We start from the raw sequence: 17,813 nt of genomic DNA, 5'->3' as shown, positions 1-17,813 counted from the left end.
GGACAGCCCTTCTATTTGACCAAATTGAGGCATTTTGACTACTCTTTGCAGGGCAGCTAAGTGGCTCATTGGCAAGAGAATCAAACCTAGAGAAGGGAGATCCTGGGTTTGAGTGTAGCCTGGGATACTTCTATCTGTGTGACCCTTGGCAAGTTACTTAACACTAGTTGCCCAGACCTTACTTTCCTTCTGCCTTGGAACTAATACTTAGTATCAATTCTAAGGCAGAAGGTAAGAATTAAAAAAAAAAAAGACTGCATTTCTTTTTTCAACCAGTTCCAAATTCACCAAACTCCTTTTGTTATAAATGTATTTCTCCATCTTGACCACATGAATAGCATGAGAAACTTTTTTCAGATGTTTTTCCAAAATCCAGTTTTATTCTGTACTCAGAATGCCCTTCTAGATCTTCAAACTAGTTATCTTTTAAATTTAATTTATTTTTTAAAAAATATTTTTCCGGGGGCAACTGGGTAGCTCAGTGGATTGAGAGCCAGGCCTAGAGACGGGAGGTCCTAGGTTCAAATCTGGCCTCAGACACTTCCCAGCTGTGTGACCCTGGGCAAGTCACTTAACCCCCATTGCCTAGCCCTTACCACTCTTCTGCCTTGGAGCTAATACACAGTATTGACTCCAAGACAGAAGGTAAGGGTTTTTAAAAAAAAAAATTTAAAAAATATTTTTCCATGCTTGAATGATACATTTTCTTTCCCTCCCCTCTTCTTTCTACCCTCCTGGAGCTGACAAGCAATTCTACTGGGTTATACAAATGCTATCACTTGATACTTATTTCCATATTATTCATTTGAAACCAAAACCCCAAATCATGTACCCATATAAACAAATGATAAGTCATATGTTTTCCTTCTATGTTTCTGTTCCTACAGTTCTTTCAATGTGGTTATCATTCTTTCTTATAAGTCCCTCACGATTGTTCTAGATCATTGCATTGCTACTAGTAGCAAAGTTCATTACATTGATTGTTCCACAGTGTTTTACTTTCTGTGTACAGTGTTCTCTTGGTGCTGCTCATTTCACTCTGCATCATTTCATGGAGGTTCTTCCAGTTCATGTAGAAATCCTACAGATCATCATTCCTTACAGCACAATAGTATTCCATCACCATTATATACCACAATTTGTTCAATCATTCCCAAATCAAAGGACACCCCCTCATTTCCCAATGTTTTCCCACATAAAGAATGAGGCTATGAATATTTTTGTACAACCCTTTTTAAATTATTTCTTTGGGGTACAAACCCAGCAGTGGTATTGCTGGATCAAAGGGAAGGCAGTCTTTTAAAGCTCTTTGGGCATAGCTTCAAATTGCCTTCCAGAATAGTTGGATCAATTCACAATTCTGACAGCAGTTTATTAGTGTCCCAATTGTGCCACATCTCCTCCAACATTTATTATTTTCCTTTACTGTCACACACTAGGTGTGAGGTGGTACCTTGGTTAGTTATCTTGTTAAAAGAGGAAATGAATGAGTTTGGCATGGCTTTCTCTAGTTAAAGCTATAGTTTCTTTTTTGAATATTACTTACCTTTCTAAATGCTCACAAGCCATCCCCTTAATCACATAGTCTTAAATTTTTCTAAGAGTCAGTCAGGTTCACTAGCTTATAATTTGGAGGTACCATTCTCTTCCCTTTTGGGGAAATTGGCACAACATTTTTCTGACTCTACCCCTGATGACTTTTCTCCAATTTTCCATGATTTAAAAAAAATAGCTACTATAAACTTAATGTCAAAAACCATTCAGAATAATTAAACTTGCTTTGTAATTATTTACATTTAAGTAAATTAACTCAATACATAAAATATCATATCCTGTCATTCCCTTTAAATCTTTATCGCTTTTTGTCACTTTCCATTAAATATATATCTGATAGTAATTACTACATACTTTGTTCTTTTTTTTGTTTTTGCTTTACATTATTTCACTTTTATCCATTTAGGTTTTTTATATTTTTTATGCTTGTCAGACTTAATTACACTTATAGCATTACATTACATTTGTCTATGGCGACTTATTTATTTCCCATTACTTTACGATTAGGTTGTCCTGCAGCTTCTAGTTCCACGAATGAAATGACAAGTGATGACGTTTATTTTAAATACTCTCATGATCTATTCTTAACAGAGTTGTTGGGTAGGGGGTAGAGTCATTTTTGTAACTTTTGCTGTGTACAGTTACATTGCTTTCCTCAAGTGGCCTACAGATGAACAATTCCCCTAAGAAAGGAATATGTGTACCTGCTATTTCACAACTCTGTCAGAATTGGATTTTGTTAGTTCCATTTATTTTTGTCATTTTTCTAGGTATGAGGTATTTATACTCCTAACTTGTTTGAATATGAATTTTTTTTATTATTAGTGAGTTTGAGTATTTTTTCAAGTTTTTCAAGATTGATAACAATGTATCTTTTTAGAAATTGTTGATATCCTTTATCCATTTGAGATTCAGAGTAATTATTATGTTTTTAATAGTTCCTTATATGTTTTATTTTTTAAGTTAGTACATTTAGTTTTGGCAAACCAATAACTTCCCAGGAAGCAAAATTTGCACTCCATATCTAGGACTTTTCCTTTAAAAAAAGAGTTAAGTAAAATCATGTGAAATGCTCACAACTGATAAATCACAACATTTAACTTACAATTTACTATCATTATATATTTTTGCTATCAATTTTTCTTGCATATTTGTCATAATCATTTTTTCAGTTTTTTCTTTTCTTATTTTTTTGTCTGTTTTTTATTTTTATATGCTCCAAGAACATGTGTTTTATCTAATCATGTACTTTAATAAAAAAATTTTAACTACCCTCTATATCTGAGATAAATTATTCTCTTTCAACTTAAAAAATTATTCATTTATTTTTAATGTTCTTTTCATTTTAAATTTTGAGTTCCAAATTCCCTGGCCTTCTCACCTGCTACCCCAGCCCACCCCCACCACCACTGAGAAGGAAAGCAGTATATTAATTATTCATGTGAAATTATACAAAACATTTCCATATTAGCTGTGTATCTTTTTAAAGACAAGAAAAAGTAAGAAAGTTATACTTTACTTCATGCTCAGAGTTCACCAATTCTCTCTCTGGAGTTAGATAGCATTTTTTCCCTTTTATTTTTTTAACTCTTATCTTCTGTCTTAGAATCAATACTCTGTATTGGTTCCAAAGCACAACAGTATGGACTAGGCAAGAGAGGTGACTTGCCCATGTCACTCAGCTAGGAAGTGTGGGAGTTCATATTTGAACCCACAACCCATAGTCTCTGGGCCTGGCTTTCAGTCCACTGAGCCCTTTATTTTAGTTTTTTGTGTATCTTTGTTTCATCTCTTTTTATTTATTAAAAAAAAAAAAGCTTTTTTATGTTTGTGCTTAATACATTCAGTGTAATATAGTGTGTGAGATGTGTTAGCTTCATTATTTCCAAAGCTCCCATGATGACAGACGCTTTCAGTAATGATACTGCCAGTTCTTTCAGTGTCTTCAGATATGGTTCAACCATGCCTGATCACTTTATTTCATTGAGGGCAACTCAGTGCTTTCTTTACCTTTTTCTGGCAGAACTTTAGTTTCAGCTTCCTGGTGAACATTTTTGTCCTGTTTCTCTGAGTTCAAAAATCATATTCTTAGTAGAGGGAAAAAAAGTAAGAAGTGAACAACTGCCTTCATTTTATTGCCAGTTGTCATGGCCCCTCTAGGAAAAGCAAGTACTATTCTTTTTTTATTCATCTTCCTTTTGCTTCCATCATCGGTAAAAAAAAAAATCCTTTTTGTTGTGGTTCATAGAATTGCCAAGTTCAGTTTATTCTGAACTTTAGTGTTCCTGATACTTTTAAAGGATCTTGCCACTCTTTTGTATTAAAATAATCAACAAGCATTTAAGAAAAAAAAATTTCTCAATGCTTTTTGTTGTTATGTGACATTTATTTCCCACTGTATCCCTCTTTCCTCCTCTGTCCTTAGAGTCATTCATTGTGTAATAAGGTTTAAAAAGGAAAGGAAAAAAAATCATTTCAACAAACTCAATCAACATGTCCAGTAATATATACTGTGTTCCATACCTATAGCCATCCATCTTTGCAATAAAGAGGAGGTTCATTTTCTCAATGCTTCTCCAGAGCCATACTTGATCATTATACCAGGCATTATGCTAGGTACTAGAGCTACAAAGATAAAAATGAAATTAGTCCTTTTCTCCAGGAACTTATATTTTACCAATGGAAACAACATTCATAATTATTAGCAAATATGAAATATTTACAACATTAATACAAAGTTATTTTTGTCTGTAGGGGAGGTACTAGCACTAGGGAGGATCAGAAAGGGCCTCATGTAGCTTAAGGTGACCCTTGAGTTGAAACTTTGAAGGAATCTAGGGATTCTAAGAACTTAAAAGTCATCATGTGCAAAAAATAGAGATGGAAGATGGAAAGTTGTATAATGGAAACAGCAAGTAAGCCAGTTTGTCTTGACCAAAGAGGACACAAAGGAGATTATTGAAAATTAATCTAGAAAAGTATCCTGAAGCCTGATTGTAAAAGACTTTAAGGGCCAAACAGAGGAATTTATATTTATCTTGTTGGCTTTTGGGTAGCAAAAAACAAAAACAAAAACTGGTAGTTTTTTATTAGGCAAGTGACATCCTAATCTGGACTTTGGGGAGATTGCTCATTGTGACAACTGTAGGAAGGATGGATTAAAGGCTGGAGATTGGAAATAGTGAAGCCAGTTAGGATATTCAGCCTAAGTTATCTGTCTTTGCTTTCCTCTCCTATATATGCCCTTAGAAAATGTAATTATGCATCCACATATGTGTTTTTTTAGAGAACTTCTCTATTTCTTGATTTCAGGATCTTTTTGCTTTTGTTTTCAGAGTTTTTTGAGAGCTTTCTATTCCTTTTGAATCTACTCTCCCTGTAGTGTTTTAGACCTTGGAGTCCTACCTATCTTTTCTCTGAACTGTTAGAAATCTACTCTTCCAAAGTCTAAGATAGAGAACAGATTATTTTCAACTTCTAGTTCATGCTAAATGGTGGAGTTGATCAATTTCCCCCAAGGGAACTTTTTTTTTTAAAGCCCTTACCTTCTATCTTAGAATTAATACTGTGTATTGGTTCTAAGGCAGAAGATTGGCAAGGGCTAGGCAATGGGGTTTAAGTGACTTGCCAGGGCCACACAGCTGGGAAGTGTATGAGGTTAGATTTGAACCCAGGACATCCCGTCTCTAGGCCTGGCTCTCAATCCACTCAGCTACTCAGCAGTCCCCCAAGGGAAATTTTTTATTCTAGCAACTAATTCTTTTTTCTTGACCAAAACAAATTCCTGAATAGTAGTTCTTCTTGTTACTTTACCTTTGAAAACTAAAATTAAGGTCACTCAAGTGTCTCTGTTTTTGAATATTTAAAGCTTCTTATTGTTCTCTCTCATGCTAGATTTGTGATTTGCCTTATACATTGTAGGCATTTAATACATGTTGGATTGAAATTCCTGAGCCTGTCCCTTCTTTCCTCTGTGTTAGGGTCAAATTCTCTATAGTATGTTCTCACACAATACTTTTTCTTTTTCATCCTCTTTTCTTTTCCTTCTGCTTCATGGATTTTCTTGCAAGTATATCTTCATCATACAATATATTTAATCATCTTTTTTGTCTATTATGTTCCTTTTGAGTAAAACATACCCTAATTTTCCCCTGGCATATATTTAAAATAAAATTTCACTCCTTTTGTTAAGATTGCTAGTATACCTATTTTATTTTTCATAACTTGGGCATTCTATATAAATATCAGACTGGGTTTTATTTGTGATTTTCTTCTGGGGTATCATTTTTTAAATTTTTATTAAAAAAGGTACTTTAACCTCATTTATTGAAAGATACATTTAAATTATCAGTCATCTTCATATAAAAATTGTTACAAAACATTGCATTCAAAAGCACTAGTCTCTATTCAACACAATTCTATTTAGCTTCTGTTTTGCCATTTTGACATCTGTACCAAAATTACAGTACTCAATTTTGATTGAATATATATAATCTTACATGTTTGAAAATCCTGAGGTAAATTCATTGTTCACTACCAACATCTTTGAAGTCTGAAGTTAATCTTCTGGGAATAATCCAGACATTTTAAATTCCCATATAAAATGGAACTCATAATTGTAATCAGACTACAAATTTTATTTTAAAACTAGTTCTTATGATACTCTTGCATTTATATGGTTTTATTAGATCAGTTGTACATGAACTCTTTAACTTTTCAGTAAACTGATCTACTTAAAATCTAAAGTCTTATAAGATGATGGCTAATGATAGTATTTATTTTTGTATTCTGTTAACACTTTTGATTTGTTAATCTCAAAGCACTAAACATTATATTTCTTATCACCAAATATAAAATCAGTACAAAGTATTTTCAGTTGGAGTCTTGCTTGAACTAAATAAAGCCCTTAACATTTTTCCTAATAAATAAGGGTTTACAGTTAAAGTTAAAAGTTCTCTAGAACAAAAAGATACTTTTCAAAATTTTACTTTTATTAACTTGCATATGCAGCTTCTGTTGGTCAAGTACCATATTCTGTAATAATCAGATTCACGTTTTAGAGCAACTGGGAAAATATGTTAATTCCACATTATGCATGTAACTGCTCTAATAAATATGGGAGAAAGCACTTTTTAGAAGAGTTTACAAGAAAATTTCAAAGTACTTCCTATTTTGAAGCCAAAATAAATTTTAATGAAAACTCTTAAAGTTTGTGAATACAGGGCAGATACTTGGACATTTTATTTTTAAAAATGTACTATCGAGGTATTTAGCCATATAAAGGCTAAATAGTACCATCTATTTAACAGGTAGACACATCCTGGTATTTTAACCCAAAGCCTGTCTTTTCATTGCCTACACTTTCTATACTACAAAATAGCCCTTCTTTTACTTAATGGAAATTTAAAGAGATAGTTCTTGTCCAATCTCTAGTTTAACCCTTTCAAAAAAAAAATACAAACTTTTCAAGGAAAGAGATTGGTGAGTAATTAAAAATTCATATTCAAAGAATTTTGAAATCCTTAATTATTAAAAGCTAAAAAAACCCCAGCTCCCTGGAAAATCATCATATATTTCAAAATTTACTGATTAACCAAAGTTTTTCTTGTTTTAATGTATTTTTAAGGTAAGCTTTGAATTTCAAATTTCTTCCACATTTATATGTATTTTAAATGAATTTTTCTATATAACATAATTTTAGTTGGAGGAGCAAATATACTGAATGAAGTACACTGAAAAACACAGTGATGTATACTATAGTTCTGTTTTCCAGGAGGAACAAGAAAGGGAAAGAGGAGAGTTTCATGGCAAATAAATGCATTTTCATTTTCTACTAGTTTGGAATCTTTTAAAATATTGCCTAAAAACAAAATGCTTATCTTTTTCAATTCAAATTCAATCAGCTTAGTTAAACTTTATTCACAAATGTAGAAACACATGAGATGGCTAAATGTGTTCCAAAAACTTTCATTTCTACAAAATACATATATTATTTGTATATTGTTATATTGTGACAATAAATAGCAATTTAATATACATGCTGGGAAATTAAAAGATGTATATTTGCACCAAATGAAAGCTATGATTTCTTCACAGCTTGAGAAACGTGATGATCTTCTGTATTAGTGCCTGTTATCCATCACTTTTCTAAATGCCCATACACATCTCATGTTTGTTTGTTTGTTTGTTTTTAAAAACCCTTACCTTCCATCTTGGAATCAATACTGTGTATTGGCTCCAAGGCAGAAGAGTGGTAAGGGCTAGGCAATGGGGGTCAAGTGACTTGCCCAGGGTCACACAGCTGGGAAGTGTCTGAGGCCAGATTTGAACCTAGGACCTCCAGTCTCTAGGCCTGGTTCTCAATCCATTGAGCTACCCAGCTGCCCCCTCATGTTTTTTTAATTGGACTTCCTGTCATAGTTTCATCTTGGAGGCTGGAGTGAAGATCCTTTCATGAAAGTGGTTTGGATGCAATCTTTACTTGCCTGTAAGGAATGAGATATAATTCCATATAAAAGAAGTACTGTTTTTGCATTCAAATCTTCAAATATATTTAATTCCTTAATGAGAAATTGTCTTTCCAATGGCATTGCCAGTTGACCAGATTCAGCAGTAAGGACAGATGCTAAATACTTATATTTGTTGAATTCCAAATACTCCCGAATTCATTAATTAGAAGGTTTTCATGAGACAGTGGTGGAGGTTTTTCACCTTGATCATCTAGTGCATTAAAAACTTCAGCTTGGATCTTTGCTCTTAAGTGGCCCAATACACTTCTTTTTTCCAGCATATCCTTTAAAACTGCTTTGAGCTCCGCAGCAGTCCCATTTTCCAACGTGGGGTATCATCTTATCTGAAATACTTTTCATTGTGCTCTCTGTTACTATCAGTTTTTTTAATTAAAAAAAAATTTTTTTAATCCTTACCTTCTGTCTTAGAATCAGTACTGTGTATTGGTTCCAAGACAGAAGAGTGGTAAGGGCTAGGCAATGGGCATTAAGTGACTTGCCCAGGGTCACATAGCTAGGAAGTGTCTATGAATCCAGATTTGAACCCAGGACCTCCCATCTCTAAGCCTGACTGTCAATCCACTGAGCCACCTAGCTGTCCCCTTACCCTATTGATTTTTAACAAACTTTTATTTATATTTATCTTTGGCTACTTCCTCCAAGGCAATTCATTCCTTCTTTAATGTTTCATGATCCACTGTGCTGAGAAGAACATTGCACACATTCCTTATGCCCAATTGCCACTTTCAGATATTCTCTTTGTCACTATTACTCAATTTAACCTCTCTTCCTTTGAAGTTCACACCATCTACCTATATCTAGCCAAATATTTATTGTAATCTTCCAGCCTCTAAATCAGTCTCTTTCATTTCTCATGGAATGAAGTACAGGCTCATGGCTTTTCTCTTCAACCTAATCCTTTCCTTCATACCTGAAGATTTAAATATACAAATTGGATTCTGAATGCAGATGAAATCATACTATTTTTTACTTTACTTTCTTCATGATTTTATTGTTGTTAGTGTTTTATGAGTCTTCTTCCACAACATGACCAATATGGAAATATGTTTTACATGATTACACATGTAGAATAACTAATATTAAATTGTTTATAATCTTGGGAGGAAGTAGGGAGAGAATTTGGAACTCAAAATTTTTGAAAACATGTTAAAATTATTATTACATGTAATTGGAAAAATAAAACAAAACAAAATAATATATAAAAGAACAAAGCCCTCTATAATCTATTGCCTCCTCTCCCTTCTTTCAGCTTTCCAGCCTTAATTTATATTCTTTTTTCACTGTAATCTTTGGCTATTTCCTGAACTCATCATGGCATCTCCTCTTGCTGTGTTTTTGCAAAAACTGTCTTCATTCTTACAATGTACTCCTTCTTTTCTTATACCTCTCAGAATTCTTGATTTTTTGCATTATTTTTATTTGTTATTTTAATAACAAATTTCCACATAAGTTTTCCAAAATCATATGTTCCATATTGCCTCCCTCCCTTTTTCCTTCCCTCTCTTGGCACCGACAGAATTCTTGGCTTAAAAAAAAAAAATTAAACCCTTACTTTTTGTCCCAGTACACCTCTAGGACAGAGGGGCAAGTGTTAAATTTGAAGTCATTATTTTAATCCTTACCACTAAACTTGAACATTTTGCTAGGTATTCCAAGCTGAATAATAGGAATACAAATGGAAACCTGTGGTTCTTTGACTTTAATTAAGGTAAAGCTAAACATGAAAATAGCTAGAGAGGAAAGTAAGGGGCCAGTGATCTTCTGTACAGGTCAATCTTGATGAAAAGACTTCATCTTTTTTGGAAGGTGACTTGCCCAGGATTACACAGCTAGGAAGTATCTCAGGCCAAATTTGAACTGAGATCCTCTCAACTCCAGGAGCCTCTGTCCACTACTTTGCCACCTATCTGTTCCAAAATCTTGACTTCTTTTGTTGAATTAGGGCCAATTTAATCTCCATGAAGTCTCTCCTTCTGTCCTCATTCAATAGTGCTCCTTCCCTTTTAAATTTCTCATGTACAGTACTTGCTTCTTCATATTTTGTAGTAGAATGTAAGCTTCTTGAAGTTAGGGACTTTTTCATTTTGTCTTTGAATCTCCAGTGCCTGCCTAGATCAGTGTATTGCATTGAATGAATTATACCTACAAACCTCTAGACAGAGTCTAGAATTTCTCCTTAGACTCTTTTTATTCTTTTTTTTCTCTTTGAAGCACTTCTAGCCTTTGAAGAAATACTTTGTTCTTCCTCATTTAAAACATAGTTTATCCAGATATTTCATTTCCTTTTCTAGTACAAAGACAATTCTATACTTGGTATTTGTATACTTTAATAAATTTTTTGATGTATTTTGTTTAACCTTTATCTAAACTTTATTGTTGCCAGTTTCCCTTCTCTCCTCCCAGTGAGCTATCCCTTATAGTAGGGAATTTTAAAAAAGAGAACAGTAAATAACTTTCATTAGCACTTTAAAGTTTTAGAAACTAGGTAAAACTATTGTCTCATTTACATCTCACAATAACTTTGGAGGTATTTCTTCAAGTACAGGTATTTCTGTCTTTCCTGCTGAAAAATTTGATGATTAAAGATGTCAAGTGATTTGCCCATGCTCATATAGTAAGTGTCAAAGGCAAGATTCAAACATGGGTCTTTCTTATCTGTAAGTTCAGTTTTCTTTCCACCATACTGCTTCTTCAAGCACACACATACATCATCATCATCATCTCAATAATAATAGTAATAGATATCTACATAGTGCTTAAATTTTTTCAAAGCACTTCTTTTTTTTTTTTAAACCCTTACCTTCCATCTTGGAGTCAATACTGTGTATTGGCTCCAAGGCAGAAGAGTGGTAAGGGCTAGGCAATAGGGGTCAAGTGACTTGCCCAGGGTCATACAGCTAGGAATCAAAACACTTCTAATCATTATTTTATTTGATCCTCAAAACAATCTTTTTAGGAACAAAGGCAAGTGTTATTTTTCACCTTTTAGAGATGTGGAAACTGAGGCTCAGAGAAACTTGTTGAAGGTCACATAGCTAGTAGGAGTCAGAGGTAGGATTTTGTCCCAATTCTTCCTGATTCCAAATATTGTATTCCACATATTGTTAATATCATTGCACTTTGATGAGATTCTCTCTCTACTTTATATTTTTAAAGATTAGGACCTCTGGTACTGCCTTCTTTGACCAAATTCCTTTTTTTTCCTTTTCATTAGCATTTTTTATAAATTTTATTTTACTTTTTTTCCAATTAACATGCATATATTTTCTCTTCTTCCTTTTCTCCATCCCCAGAAAAAAGAAAAAGAAAACCCCTAAAACAAATATAGGATATTTAAGCAAAACAGATTCCATCATTGGTCATGTTCAAAAACATAGCCTCAGTCTTCACTTGGGTCCATCACCTCTCTCTCCCTTAGGAAATGAGTAGCATGTTTCATTATTAGTCTTCTGAAATAGTGATTGCATTGATTGGTGTTCTTAAATAAAGCTCATATTCTGTGGAGAAATAATTAAGCTCCAGCTTACCACATATATACATACATGTGCACACATACACATAACTTTTAACTTTTCTTTCTCTTTTTAAAATTTACAGACTTTCTGTTCCTGATCTCACTCCAAATATCGGTCTCTTCTGGTACTTCTTTGCAGAAATGTTTGAACACTTCAGCCTCTTCTTTGTCTGCGTGTTTCAGATCAATGTCTTCTTCTACACCATCCCCTTAGCAGTGAAGTTGAAGTAAGTGGTTTTGTATAATTGCCCCTCTGTTCACATAAGTGTCTGGAGTTTCCCTGCTGCTCTGACACTGCAAGTATGGTGGCAGCAGAGACTGAACTGTGACTCCATAATTAAGTTTCTATAAACTTGACTGTGGGAACCTTCTCTCCTAATAGCTTTGGAAAAAATCTGCCCAGCCTGGCAATTTAGTTCAGTTTAACAAACATTTGTTAAACACCTCCTCAAATAATAACTCCTATTTTGTTAGAGCTTTATGTTTTACAGAGTGATTTCCCTTTACTAATACTGTGAAGTAAATGACTGTAATCTCCATTTTCAGAGAAGTAAAGCTTCTTGGAAGGTTTTTTTTTTTTAAACCCTTACATTCTGTCTTAGAATTAATACTGGGTATTGGTTCCAAGGCAGAAGAGTGGTAAGGGCTAGGCAATGGGGGTCAAGTGACTTGCCCAGGGTCACAGCTAGGAAGTGCCTGAGGCCACATTTTAACCCAGGACTTCCTGTCTCTGGGCCTGACTCTCAATCTACTGAGCCACCCATCTGCCCCCCCCCCCCCCCCTTCTTGGAAGTTTTAAGTGATCTGCTGGACATATATGTATGTATCATAAACCAATAAGGGGCAGAGCCAGGACTCAAAACTCTCAAGGATTCTGATCTCTCAATTCAGACTCCACCATTTTACCTTTCCTCTTAGCATGTGCAAAGCACTACAAATGTAATGCAGTAAAGGAGAATCTATAGCTGGAACAGGCCAGATGGATGAAGGAAATGACATTTTGAAACGCACATTTTCCAACAGTTCTCTCAGTAAGGAACCTCTAAGTAACCTAAAATATAGTTCTTTGTGATGTTTGCCATGATGACTGTGCCAATGCCCTGACACAGACTGACACTTCCAATAAGTGTCAGGTGACTGTGATAAGAATGAATTTTGTTGCCTCCATAATCCACAGGAAACTAGGGGACATTAGCAGAAAAGCTTGCCATCTGTAGCCTTGTTCTGGCCTGACATTCCCTGCCAAGTATTTGTGCTTGTAAAATTCCCTTTTGCCATGTTACTCTGTAAGAGACATGGTTGTGACAATGGAAAGCAACATAATGAAGGCCAAAATAATCTTTCCATCTGGTTTAGCTCATACTTTTCCTTGTGTGTCTAAAAATGAGAAACAATCCTTTTTCCTTTATTTGCATATAATAATAACATCTTGTCTGTCTGCTAGATCATGTTCCCTCAGGGATCTCCTAGAGGCTGAGCACCTAAAAAATACTAAAAACAGGGGGCAGCTGGGTAGCTCAGTGGATTGAGAGCCAGGCCTAGAGATTGGAGTCAGAATCTGGCCTCAGACACTTTCCAGCTGTGTGACCCTGGGCAAGTCACTTAACCCCCATTGCCTAGCCCTTACCACTCTTCTGCCTTGGAACCAATACATAGTATTGATTCCAAGATGGAAGGTAGGGGTTCATTAAAAAAAATACTTAACACATATTATGGTAATTTCCTATCAAGATTTTTTAAGTATTGCTTCCTAGACAAGAAATTAGACACAATAAAGATCACTCAATAGATCCAGTAGGAATTAAGACTGTCCTCTCAAGACCCAGATTTCCATTTTAATTTGGAATGGAATGTGTTCTCCTGTCTTCTATGTTTGAATGCCTATAAAAAATAGCTCCTGGTGAGGTAGTGTCACAGTTTTCTGTGATATTCCCTTGTCTTTGGGGCCCCTGAGGTCACTTAGAAGTCATCTGACTGCTCCCAGAATCTTTACTCCCTCATATTGAGATTTCTATCCAGGGTCCATTTGAATGCTTTAGGTGGCACACCAGATTTTTCTTGAGTTTTCTCCTTTTCTCCTTTGGATTTTCCTCTCAGATTAATTTGGGGCCTCTCTGGTAGCAGTTTACATTTGGCAACAGGAAGTCTCTTTGTTTAAAGGTTCAAAACATTTTCTGGGGCTATGGAATTGTTAATTTGTCACCACATTTTCAGTGACCTTTCTTTAGAAATGGTTCGAGTAATGAGGGTTTCAGTTTCTTAAAGCAAGAATTTATAGTACATATCTTTTGTTGCTCCCTCACATTATTTCTCACAGGTTTTAGATCTTTGCTGACTTATATAATAATCCTGCTGTTGGGTCAATTGAGTTTCAAAGAAATGCTGATGTATGTAGTGCTAATTTTGTCTCTGTGTGTAAGATTTAGGCCCACTGAACGAATCCCCAGGTTGACCTACTTTTTATCACTTTGCTGACAAGGAAGGGGTTCGTTATGTCCTGCAAGAACACCTTTAGGAGACAAGTTGCTTGTAGTGCTGCTGTCCTTAACTGAGAAAAAGGGAAATCAGCCAAGAATGGTGATTTTTCCCAGGTGGAACAGAGAAAGGAGTCTGAGAATGAGGATCCTTCATATTGCCTCCACTCTGTATTTTGGGCCATCACAAGATTGGTCTGTTTGCATCATCTCCTGGTGATAGAGCTGAGAAAATGAAATGTAGTTAATGCCCTTCAGCAAGTTCACAACTTTATATGACTTTCAGCTGCCTCCCTCAGAAGAATAACTCGTATCCATGTACTAATAACAACTCGGTTTCTATAGCATTATATTTATAACATATTTTCTGCATAGCCACCCTATGAGGTAAGTAAGTAGAGCAAATTGTAGGAACCAGATGAAGTTCAGCAGGGTAAATGATCTGCCATTCACACAGGTGTAATATCAGAGCCAGTTGGTCAACTGACATTTATGAGGTGCCTGCTGTGTGCTAGGCACAGTGCATAAAAAGAAAGCCAAAAGACAACATCTGCTTTTAAGGAGTGCATAGTCAAATGGAGCCAAGAGCCAGGACTCCTGAGTCCGACTCTTTTCACTCTGCCTCTTTAGGACTAAGGATTCCTCTGTACCCTGTTTGCTGCTGTAAGGAAAGGAGATGCCTTTTATAAGCTCTAGCTCCATAGGCTCAGCAGCAGGGGAATTTCCTAGATGTCTTGACTGACCATTTATGGCCAGCAGTAAAAAATGTTGACTTTATTTATCTGTCTCCTAGGTGTGAAGGTAAGTTTAGAATCATTGTCTCTGTTGACTGTTCAGGTTGCTGTGGTTGTTTAAAAGGGTGATAATAACCCCTTTCCTTAGGTACTAATCTTGGGATGCCTCCTTCTTGGTGCTTGGTTTGTATGAAGGCTCTTTGGTTCACCTGGTACTTCATGGTTGAACCTATGACCTTCGTAGGCACTGGACATTCTGCTGTCAGAAATCAGTGGTGAAGTTTATGAGGGTCCTCAGGATTGGTTACTTGGAATTTCTACTCATGCTAGATCCTGATTTATCTTGGTTTATTCCCTCTACCTCAGGGATCATCCCATGTTCTTCATGTTCATCCAGATCGCTGTTATCTCAATTTTCAAGTCCTATCCCACACTGGGGGATGTCGCCCTGTACTTGGCTTTTCTTCCTGTGTGGAGCCATCTCTACAGATGTAAGCACCTTCCTTTTTCCTTAACATACTCTTAAGTATATCTTTCTTAAATTTCCCAGTGGAAGAGTTATATTTATTCTTTGATTCCAGGAGAAGGGTAGTGGTTACTAGGTTTAAGCTGGAACCACCCAATGGATGAAAGACATAAAGAAACAGGAAAATCAGTCTACTTGCCATGTTGGATGCTCTAGGCACTGATAGTAGTGATAACTGGGGAGGGTTTTTGTTATTATCTTTGATGGCATTTATGATATATTTTACAATTTATATATCTTTCCATTTGCCTCAGAGGAACCAGAAAGATATAATTCAATTAATGAAACAATCAGTCAATCAGTTAAGCTCCTGTTATATGAACCAAGTACTGTGTTAAGCTCTGGGGATACAAAAAAGAAGCCAAAGACAGTCCTTGTGCTCAAGTTGCTCACAGTAGTTCCTGCCCTCAAAAGGAATAAATAATGACAACTCCTGAGAGCTTGGCAAGGTTTACAGAAGACTTTTCTCACAGTAGTCCTATGAGGTCAGTAGTGTATCATCCCTATTTTACAGATAGGGAAACTAAGGCCTGTGATCATACAACTAGTGTTAGACCTAGGGTTTAGATTCAGGTGTCCTGACTCCCAACTACAGAACTCTTGCCAGAAGGCAACCCAACCCCTTCCATACTCCCTAAAGGAGGTAAAGTATGGTTTCTGAAGAGAAGAAAAATGAAATAAAAATAAAATAGGTGGCCGAAGCTATGAATAACTCTTCCCCCTTGCCTATGAGGAAATGCCATTATGCCCAGAGTACCCATCCACCAGCAATGAGCTATCTGAAGGTTTTCAGTGGCCTAGAAAGAATGAGGAAGAATGAGATCTCAATATGGGATAATCTCAATAAACTTCTAGCAGTTTAGCATTGGGATAGTGAGGAGAGTTTGGTTCTAGGCCCACTTTTTCCATGAACTTGACAGCATGTCCTGAACAAGCTCCTTTCCTCTTTGAGACTGGGTTTCCTCCATCCTGAAAATGAGGCATTTGACCCAGTTGTTCTACCAGTGTATTCCCAACTTTGAATCCATTATGGTACTGTAATTTGTTATAAAAATGAGATGAGGCTGCAGTTTTGCAACCTCTGACTGAAGCTCATTGTAGTGAATGAAAGCAATGACTGAACTCTGGAGGCTGTGCATCTGTTGTTTCATTCACTAGCCCTTTGGGGCTTCATATGCCTAGCAGGAAGTGAAACTAACATGACAGCCACCCAAACAGCAGGAAGAACAGAAAGTCAATAGTGTGAGTGGGTGCAGCATGTGCTCCCACAGGTGATTGTATTCAGAGTTACCAAGTGGGATTTATGACAACAGCATTGACTGCTCAGGTGTTTCCTCATCACCTCCCTGTAGTTTCCTCATGATTATCTGCAAGAGTCATCAAGCAGGTTTGAGATTAACCTTGTGGCCCTTTAATAGCCAGATCACTTGGAGAATGTGTAGATGACTACAAGAACCATAAGTTCCACTTGATGCTACAGACCATAATTTTTTATGTGGACAAGGGGATTTGGTCCCTTTCACTTTACTTTTCTTATTTTGTCTTTCAAAGTTGGATATTCATGTTTTGGAAAAACATTTTTATTTTCAGGCTTAAACCAAAAAGGATATAATAATAATAATAATAATTTTCTTTCCTCTTCTGTTTCACACATTTTATTTTCATTCTTTTGCTTCCTGACCTTGATCCTCTTTCCTCAGTTCTTAGTGGTAGTAATAGTCATTGTTTTAGTAACAAAGACAACAAAATAATTTACATTCATCCTAACAAGTAGTATGCATATTTCCCCCTTCCCCATTTTACAGATGAGACCTCTGAGACTCAGAGAGGGAAAGTGAATTTTCCATTCACACTAATGGTTGAGCTAGAACCCCAATGTAGGTCTTCATTGCTCTTTCTAAAATATATACATCTTGTATACATATGAGGCATGTATAATAAGTCCACAGTTCCCCTTTGTACAAATTCATGGGTATAATATTTCTTCCTCTATAGTGCAGATTACTGTTGTGCCACATGGTATTCCAAAGGACAGATCTGCTTCTAAAACATGCTGCCTCTGAGGATTAAAGAAATATTGGAATAGACATGTTTTAAGATTTGAAAAATGATTAAAAACTAGAGTCTACCTTGTAGAGTGATGAGTCACTATGAGAGTTGGGAATGAGATTTCTGAGAGGTTGTATAACCCTAATGAACTATGTCACTGGCTTTCTGAGCTATGTGGTTTTTTGTTTTATTTTGTTTTTGAGTTTGGACTGACAGTTAATTGTGAGTCTCTTAGCATCAGGGGCTATGAAGACATTTGCTTGGAATGTTATGTTTGTGACATCAACACATGACCCATTCAGCCAATAGCTTCTTTGTTTTTTGGAGACATTAACTTTTGGCCCCTTAGTTTGATGACTAGAAGTTGGTAGAAGTCTTTAAGCCAGTGACATATATCTGAAACTGAGGAGTAGTTTTAAATTTTGTTTTAAA

The 17,813-nt window shown here is 35.6% G+C and overlaps 1 protein-coding gene across 3 annotated transcripts in view; it reads left to right on the top strand.

Annotated features, from left to right (window-relative positions):
* Positions 1–17,813, top strand: part of PIGU (phosphatidylinositol glycan anchor biosynthesis class U) — a 104,528-nt gene that overhangs the window by 68,248 nt on the left and 18,467 nt on the right. For all 3 annotated transcript variants that reach the window (XM_056811774.1, XM_056811776.1, XM_056811775.1), the window contains exons 9-10: positions 11,682–11,825; positions 15,173–15,297. In XM_056811774.1, coding sequence (XP_056667752.1) covers positions 11,682–11,825; positions 15,173–15,297 — 269 coding nt within the window. The remainder of the gene's footprint in view (positions 1–11,681; positions 11,826–15,172; positions 15,298–17,813) is intronic.

This window comes from Monodelphis domestica, chromosome 1, assembly GCF_027887165.1.
Source record: "Monodelphis domestica isolate mMonDom1 chromosome 1, mMonDom1.pri, whole genome shotgun sequence".
Taxonomy (NCBI): Eukaryota; Metazoa; Chordata; class Mammalia; order Didelphimorphia; family Didelphidae; genus Monodelphis; species Monodelphis domestica.
The sequence above is the reverse complement of the archived record's forward strand: the minus strand, read 5'-3'. Positions and strand labels throughout refer to the sequence as shown.